This window comes from Nicotiana attenuata, unplaced genomic scaffold (assembly GCF_001879085.1).
Source record: "Nicotiana attenuata strain UT unplaced genomic scaffold, NIATTr2, whole genome shotgun sequence".
NCBI lineage: Eukaryota > Viridiplantae > Streptophyta > Magnoliopsida > Solanales > Solanaceae > Nicotiana > Nicotiana attenuata.
The window spans coordinates 1,832-10,601 of NW_017682037.1; the positions used below are offsets into that span (position 1 = coordinate 1,832).

The 8,770-nt window shown below is 36.0% G+C and overlaps 1 protein-coding gene across 2 annotated transcripts; it reads left to right on the plus strand.

The window, feature by feature from the left end:
• The first annotated feature begins 1,111 nt into the window (after positions 1-1,111).
• LOC109221980 (phospholipase D zeta 1-like) lies at positions 1,112-7,626 on the plus strand. 2 transcript variants are annotated; one of them, XM_019386400.1, is made up of 10 exons: positions 1,112-1,469; positions 2,789-2,890; positions 3,022-3,137; positions 3,241-3,382; positions 3,875-4,045; positions 4,913-5,086; positions 5,994-6,236; positions 6,315-6,431; positions 7,191-7,330; positions 7,473-7,626. In XM_019386400.1, exons 1-10 carry the CDS (start codon positions 1,275-1,277, stop codon positions 7,624-7,626), a joined length of 1,554 nt encoding a protein of 517 aa, XP_019241945.1. In that variant the 5' UTR covers positions 1,112-1,274. The 2 variants fall into 2 exon arrangements, with proteins under 2 accessions (XP_019241945.1, XP_019241946.1); XM_019386401.1 differs by lacking the exon at positions 1,112-1,469 and adding an exon at positions 2,429-2,518.
• Positions 7,627-8,770: the final 1,144 nt, after the last annotated feature.

Here is an 8,770-nt window from a genome sequence, read left to right on the forward strand (position 1 = left end):
AAAAAAAAAAAAATAAAAAAAAAAAGAAATTATTATGGACGTACAATGGCATAAAGTTCATAAGTGAAAAAAGAAACGAAAGGAAAATTGAAAGTTCCTTGTTTTTGCTGCCTTATCAAAATGTACAACAAAAAACAAAATATAACGTGCAAGTAAAACATCACTTATGATTCTGCACTATTACATTTAAAATTTTTTTTGATGATAAACAGTTTGTGTTTGGCTAATTAAATTAAAAAGTACTTTTGAACAGTAATTACTATTTGGTCAAACTTTTAAAAAAGGCTTGTAAGTGTATTTTTTTCAAAAGTGTCTCAAAAAAATGCTTTTGGAGAGAAACTACTTTTTTCTGCTTCTCAAAAGCTGCTTCTGTTTCTCTTCAAAAATATATTTTTTTCCTTCTAAAAGCTTAGCCAAACAGCTCAACTTTTGGAAAAAAGCACTTTTGGCAGAAAAAAATGCTTTTGGCTCAAAGAAAAACTTGGTCAAACAGGCTATTAATCACACATCCTATGGGGGTATTTCTGTCATTTTGTCATGGTTAGGATCAACTATCTACTCCCTCCGGTCACAAAATAAGTGATTTTTTGGATGTTTTCACACAAATTAAGAAATCCACCTTTTAACATTAATTAGCAATGAAATTGACCATATTAACCTTTATTATCTCACATAAACACTCCTAACACATATTCCAACACTATTTACTCCAAGGACAATGTAGGAAAAAAAATAATTAATTTATTCTTAAAATTTGAAAAAACCACTTATTTTGGACCACAAGAAAAAGACCAAAAAATCACTTATTTTGGACCGGACCGGAGGGAGTATAATATTAGCACACAACAAAATAATCCCAATATAATACATGACAGCATCAGTTTCCGAATTGCAATATAGCACCAAAAACAATTGCCGCAAACGAATAAACACTTACCACGTATACACTGACCCCACTCCACCAAAACCTACATCCACGTGTCTCCATCACAAGAGAGCTTCACGCGAAATACATGAACTCACCTGTCACCCTTCCCTAACTTGCGCCACTTGTTCTCCAACTATATATATTACGCCTTTTTGCTTCCGTTAGAAAAACGAAAGACGAAATAACTTTCTTAAACTCTCTTTCTGTTCTGCAGCTTCAAATTTTTAATATACTATCCGTATAAGAGAATATTCGTACAACTTCTGTGTTCTTTAAATGCCAAAGGAGTTTCTTATGATTGGATAATTTGAAATTAATTCAAGTTGAAGTAGCAATAGAAGTAGCAATGTCGACGGAGAAACTCATAGAAAACGCGCCGGCGTCGGCAATGTCATCGATGCATTCACTTCGTTACTACGCCGAGCCGGCGACAATCTTTGAGGAATTGCCCAAAGCGACTATCATTGCGGTGTCAAGAGCAGATGCTAGTGATATAAGCCCTTTGCTTTTGTCATACACAATTGAAGTCCAGTACAAGCAGGTGTGGACTCTTTTTAATCTTAATTCCTATTTAATGCCGGCGTGCATGTTCTTTTAATCATGTCTTTTACTTTAAATACTAGGAGTAGTTATTATGTATAGCTCTGAATGTCGTGAACTTTGTGTTTCTGCTTTTCTTTTCATTTAATTTAATATTGTAGTTGTTATAATCCATGAATAAGGAAGCACTTCCTTCGTTTTACTTGCCAGGTTTTACTAAAAACTAGTTGTTCCAAATTTCTTGTCGTTTTAGAAAAACAACAGAGAATAGATACTTTTTTTTTTCCAACTTTACCTTTAATAAATGTGGCAAGAGATCAATGCGGTGAAAGCAAGAAGTAGTCTTAAATTGAAATCAAAGAATAAGTAAGGTTAACTTAGTCGAATTATTCTTTTAATTAATGTTTTCTTAAGGGCCCTGCCAAATGAAAACATGACTAGTAAAATGGAACGGAGGGAGTACACAATTTTACAATGATTTTTTAAAATCTCGTGTATGAAGCAGTTCGGTTTAATTGGATTAAGAAAATGCGATCATTGTGGTCTAAGTTGGGAAAAGCGTTTAGAATATATATTTGTCGATTTATTTTACTACTAGGTGGTGTTTAAATGGGCATATTGGTACAGTATTTTTCCTTAGTGATTGGGAACAACATGTGGATTAGCGTATCATTTTGTAATGGTATAGTTATTGAAATGGGCATCATCTATACTTTTAAGACAGGTTGTTGTGGTTATGATGAAAAGTGACAAAAAAATGCGATCAATTTTTTCTGGTGGAAGGGACCATGGCAATATATATATATATATACTGAGTCATCAGATAACTTTGTGACGTGGGAATGTCGGATTTAATAAACTATGGCATGTATGGATATGGAAACTAATTAGTTAGGCCTATGATACTTGGTGTATTGAAGTTCAATAATTAAGTTACTAGCAAATATTCCTTTCCAGAATAAAGTTTTGGGCGACCCTATTCAAGAATGCCTCTTCTGCTAGCTAAGCCTTTAGTTGTCTATCAGTCTTTATGCTAAAATAATGAAAAGAGTGAGCAGTTAACATTTTGGAACTCGTTTTTTGTGAAGTATTTATTTAAATGTAGATTTGATTCTTCCTCCATTACACTCTACCCTCCCCAGGCCCCACTTGTGGGATTTTACTGGGTTGTTGTCGTTGTTGTATTCTTTCTTCCATTAGTGCATTCCCTGATAACAGCTAGTCAATAAACTTTAGTTTCTAGAAAAAAATCTCGTATTCACATTATCATTTTTGTTCGCATTACATGACCATCTCCTCTTTTACTTTGCCAATAAGCAGTTCAAGTGGCGCTTAGTGAAGAAGGCCTCACAAGTTATTTATTTGCACTTTGCATTGAGGAAACGTGCAATAATTGAGGAACTCCATGAAAAACAAGAGCAGGTTTCATCTCTCTCTTTGCTTTCACAAATATGAGACGTTTCTGCGCCTTCTTTATTTCTTCATTCTATGAGTATAATAATGCTAACTGTCTAAGAGTCTTACTGTCTCATTCTCAAATCCTTTGTCAAAAGGTTAAAGAATGGCTTCACCACATTGGTATAGGAGAACAAACATCTGTCATACATGATGATGCTGAACCCGATGATGGTGCTGTGCAAATTTACAGTGAAGATAGTATTAGAAACAGGTGTCAAAAGGTTTCTGTGTGAATATTGTTATGCTTAGCAGGTGGGACCTTGCATACGTTCTGCAAATAGCATATATGATTCTTGCCCATGGGTTATTTGCAGGTATGTTCCATCCCAGGCTGCTTTATCAATCATTCGTCCAGCATTGGGCAGGCAGCAAACCATTACAGAAAAAGGGAAAATTGCTATGCAAAAGTATCTGAATCATTTTTTGGGGAATTTGGACATTGTAAATTCTCGAGAGGTGTGTACTGTATTCTGCTTCAATCTCCTGTAGTTTGTTCTTAGACAGATACCTTTTGACTAGAATAGTTTGTCTGGGATATTGACATTTGTTGCAAAAGTAAACTGTTGGCAGGGGTACTCACTGCCATCTTGGAGGCCGTAGACTAGTTAATCTCTGAAATTACATGTTAATACAAGTTATTATGCCTGAATCTTGAATTTAGCATGGGAACAACTTACATGTCTATGCAAGTTATTACGTCATATACTTCCTTTGGATTAGCTACTATCTCTAAGTGATGATACATTTCTCTATTGCCTGAATCTGGAATTATCTCCCCCTCCCCACCCACCTGGGGGGGAGGGGGGAGCAATTTTTGGTATTCATAGTTAAGAAACAGTATATTTTGGTATTCATAGTTAAGAAACAGTATATTTGGTTCTTTGAGACTTTCTGCTGTTAATGCTTATTTTCCTTGGTTGTGACATATAGAGAATTCTTAAACTTTAGGTGTGCAAGTTTTTGGAGGTATCCAAGTTATCATTCTTACCAGAATATGGCCCAAAGCTCAAGGAAAATTACGTAATGGTTAAGCATTTGTTGAAAGTTCCCAAAGACGAGGAGGATGCGGGATGTTGCATATGTTATTGGTCTGGCTGTTGCAAGAGCAAGTGGCAAAAGGTAAACAATCACCATAGTAGTCTGCTGACAACATTTGTGGATATATGTGAATGCACACTATACAAAAACTTTTATGCACATAAGGTTTTCTGTCTCTCTGAAAGTCTATTTATTGACACGTACTAGCTTACAGAGGTACGGTAGAAGAGCTGATTTTGTTCTTGCATGAAGATGGACATACCTCATTTTATGTTGCGTTCAGATTCGAGAAATGTTATTACATTTAGAATGTATCCCTTCCTCAATTTCCTTCCAGATAGACACAAATATAGAAACCTGAAAAGCATACTCCCCCTTTACTGACAAGATGAATTGACACTTGTTTTGTTAAGAACAAGACTGAAAATCACTCGTGTTACCTTTGAACTCAAAGTAACATAGTGAATGAGGAATGTCATGAATGAGTGGAGGTGGTCAGACACTAAAGAGAGATAGCCACACATGCATTTTAAGAACTCCTCTTGGCAACCTTCAGGTCCTGGGTCTCCATGGTTCCGTGGTTGTTATCATGTTCTATCTGACTAAGATTCTGCATCTACTAACATTGTACACTTTCAGTACCAATTTGTCCATGTCCAATTGAGAAAATCCCAATAGTTGGATTAACACATTATTTAACGCTGCATGAGTGAACATTTGTTAACTGAAAATTGAGAGTTGTACTTTTGATGAAAAAAATTGTGACTAGCAGACACCAATTGGGTATAAGTGTAAGGCTAAGGCGATCTTTTATCTTTTGTGCTCTCCTGAATCATCAACGTGTCTGTGAAGCAAGTGTTATCTGGGTATGTTGTGTCCTCCACAGTGGTTGACTCTCTTAACTTATTTTTGCTTCCTTGTCTTAACTATTCATACTATGTTATGCAGGTCTGGGCTGTTTTAAAACCTGGTTACTTGGCCTTACTAAACAATCCTTTTGATGCAAAATTACTGGACATTATTGTGTTCGATGTGCTTCCAACGTCTAATGAGAAGGGAGAGAATCCAGTATACTTAGCAGAGGAAATAAGAGAAAAAAATCCTTTGCGATATGCATTTAAGGTCTGCTTCCATTCAAACTGTCTAATCTCAATTTTCAACCATTACAATTTCTTAATTCTTGGTTACTTGTTCATTTTATGAGTGCTCTACTACTACACAGTGCTAATTTTGTGATTAAAAACACAAGTCATCTATGGGCAACAAAGTTGTGTATTTTGGGTGCTCAATGCTCATCGTGCCACGCTCACCTGAATATGCCTGAAGCTGAGAGTTATCTAGTTTTTGAAAGTCAAGCAAGTGATTTCATGACACTTACTGAAGTACTAGTTTAAGTTAATCAATTAGATGTTCTGTCCCTGGACCAGTAAGTTACTTAAAAAGGAATTTGTCAGCAGGAATGGAGATTATAAATAATTTAGATTCAATCAGCTCTGCATTATAACATAAGGCAATGATTGAGCTTGTTTCACAATTTGCACTGTTTACTTCTTTCTTCCCATAATTCCACCATTCAAGTTTATGCATTGAAAGTTCTACTACTACTCTTAGGAAGTTTGATTCAGGAAAACTGCGAAATAAATTTAGTCAAGCTAATGGATTTTCTGGTAACTGTCCAGTAACTCCTTGGTTAACCAAGATTTGTGGGAAAATCACTTTTTTCCTCGACGTACCTTTGCCATTCTCTTGGGAAATCCATTTTCTGTTACTACACTCCCAACCAAATAAATTCATAATGGATTAGTGTGACAAAATATCGGCCAAAGATTTTTTACTATTCAACTTCATCAAACAAACTGGAGTTAGGCCAACTTTCTTTTCTGGGTATGGTTGAAGTTACATGTTGAGTGCATCAATTACATCTTTCTGTATTTATTAAGTTAGCTCATAATCAGTGAACTTACTTCTCAACGAGTGCATCTTGTTTTTTTTCCTTTTACATAAAACTGACAGTTGTAATGTCTGAAAGGTTTGTTGTGGGAACCGCATCGTAAAGTTTAGAACCACGAGCAATGCCAAAGTCGATGATTGGATATCTGCAATCAATGATGCTGTTCTTAAACCTCCGGAGGGTTGGTGTAACCCTCACCGCTTTGGTTCTTTTGCTCCATTGAGGGGGACAAATGATGATGCCACTCAAGCTCAGTGGTTTATAGATGGTAAGGCAGCATTTGAGGCAATTGCTTCTTCAATAGAGAGTGCAAAATCTGAGGTTGATCTCTCAACTTGTTACTCTCAATCAAATATTTTCTTGCTGCAGATAGTTCCACCTAATTTGATTTTTATGCAGATCTATATAACTGGATGGTGGCTTTGCCCAGAACTGTACTTGAGACGTCCATTTGACAACCATAGCTCATCTAGACTTGATGCATTACTTGAGGCTAAAGCCAAAGAAGGGGTCCAGGTGCATATGCAACTGATCTCTTCTAACATGTTTTGACTTTACAAATAATTGAATAGAATTTTGCAAGTATAATTCTTATTCTGTGATACTCGCCCACAGTCTTATAAGTCACACTTTTGATGAGAGATATTACTCAAATCAATATGCTCAGTCACTTGTGATAAAGATTAGGAACCGAGCATTTTGTCTGTGTCTAGACACATTGTTTTTAACGGAGACACAATGAACCTAGAATGTATAATATGTAACAAGCTGTACCAAATGATTTTACTATGCATTCTGCTGATACTAAGGCTTTTAGTGCTTTACTTGCTTTTTGAAGTTATAACGAATATAATGGATCGACTTGAGTATCTTGCGGAGATAGTCAACAATTGCCATTTGCTTAATCTTAAAAAGATGGTATATCGAGAAGTTAATAGCAAATGTCTGTGTATTTTCCTTCTTTAATTTTTTCCAGAGAAAGTAGTATCTGTTATTATATTCTACATTCAAAAAGTAAATAAGTACTTTATGTGTTATTTGACCAGAGAAAAGGTAGATGGTAATGGGTGCAATAAATGGTTGACCATATTTCGCTTGATAATGATCTTGACTTCTCTTGTTCTTATAAAAGAAGAGATCATGCTTACTCTTTTCCAGTGTTCGCTATGAGATTTCTTTAAGTTAGAAGGAGGATACCAAGGGATGTGCTTTTTCTACAGATCTTCCATTATGAATTTTAAGATGGAATCTAACTTCTAAATATATGTTATGCAGATTTATATTCTTCTCTACAAGGAGGTTTCTATTGCTTTAAAGATTAACAGTTTATACAGTAAAAGAAAGCTTCTGAAAATTCACAAAAATGTTAAAGTCCTGCGATATCCGAACCATTTCTCCGCAGGGATCTACTTGTGGTAAGCAGTTAATTTTTTTATACAACATAAACTCTGATGCAATCATGATATAGAATGGAGTTTCCATCAGATCTACGCTCTATATTCTTTTTTCCTTCTACTTGATAAGTTTATTAAACTAAAACGTGCTTGCCACATGCAGGTCGCACCATGAAAAGATTGTCATTGTAGACAACAAGATTTGTTATATTGGAGGTCTAGATTTATGTTTTGGCCGTTATGACACAAGAGAACACAACTTGGCTGATCCACCTCCTTCTATTTGGCCTGGGAAGGACTACTATAACCCAAGGTAATCCAGCTTCAATATATATACGACCAGGTCATGAACTTGAAGTTTCCTTTGGCAAGTTTGGATTTGTATTGATGCCATTATTTTGTCAACAAGAATTCTTCTCGAACTCCGTAGTTGGTATGTGTTCGAGTAATAGGTTCCATTAGCATTCAGGTGATGGACTATGTAGATTTTGAAAAGATTCCACCATGACATAGAACATGAATTATATTAATGTCATGGTGAATTATATTAAATCGCCCGGACAATGTGACAGTTTGAGAGATTACATTATCGTGTTTGGTAATGAGGAGGCTGTGAGAAAGTACGGGAGAAAATATTATTGATTAAATATGACAATGATACAATGAGCCTATATATATAATACATGTCCTACTCCTAATACATATGGGATTAGAGTTATTTACTACTATTTAACTATCAAACTAACACTCCCCCTCAAGCTGGTGCATATAAATCATATGTACCGAGCTTGTTACATATATAACTAATACGAGGACCGGTGAGGGACTTGGTGAAAATATCAGCAAGCTGATCATTCGACTTCACAAATTTTGTAGCAATATCTCCCGAGAGTATCTTTTCTCTAACAAAGTGACAGTCAATCTGATGTGTTTAGTTCTCTCATGGAACACTGGATTTGACGCAATATGAAGAGCAGCTTGATTATCACACACAAGTCCCACCTAACTAATCTCACCAAATTTCAACTCCTTGAGCAACTGTTTGATCCAAATTAGCTCACATGTCGCCATAGCCATTGCTCGATATTCTGCTTCTGCACTAGACCGAGCAACCATATTTTGTTTCTTGCTCTTCCAAGACACCAAATTTCCTCCTACTAAGACACAATATCCAGACGTAGAACGTCTATCAGAAGGTGATCCTGCCCAATCAGCAACTGAGTATCCAACGATCTGCTCATGGCCTCGATCCTCAAACAATAAGCCTTTGCCTGGAGCTGATTTTATATACCGAAGAATGCGGACAACTGCATCCCAATGACTATCATACGGAGAATCCATAAACTGACTCACAACACTCACACGAAAGGAAATGTCAGGTCTAGTCACTGTGGGGTAATTTAATTTACCAACCAATCGCCTATATCTTGCAGGATCGCTAAGAGGCTCCCCCTGTCCTGG

Coding starts and splice junctions, on each gene's coding strand:
- LOC109221980 (XM_019386400.1), top strand. CDS start 1,275: ATGTCGACGGAGAAACTCATAGAAAACGCGCCGGCGTCGGCAATGTCA. Junction 6,237..6,314: donor TAGAGAGTGCAAAATCTGAG/GTTGATCTCTCA, acceptor ATTTTTATGCAG/ATCTATATAACTGGATGGTG. Junction 7,331..7,472: donor TCCGCAGGGATCTACTTGTG/GTAAGCAGTTAA, acceptor TGCCACATGCAG/GTCGCACCATGAAAAGATTG.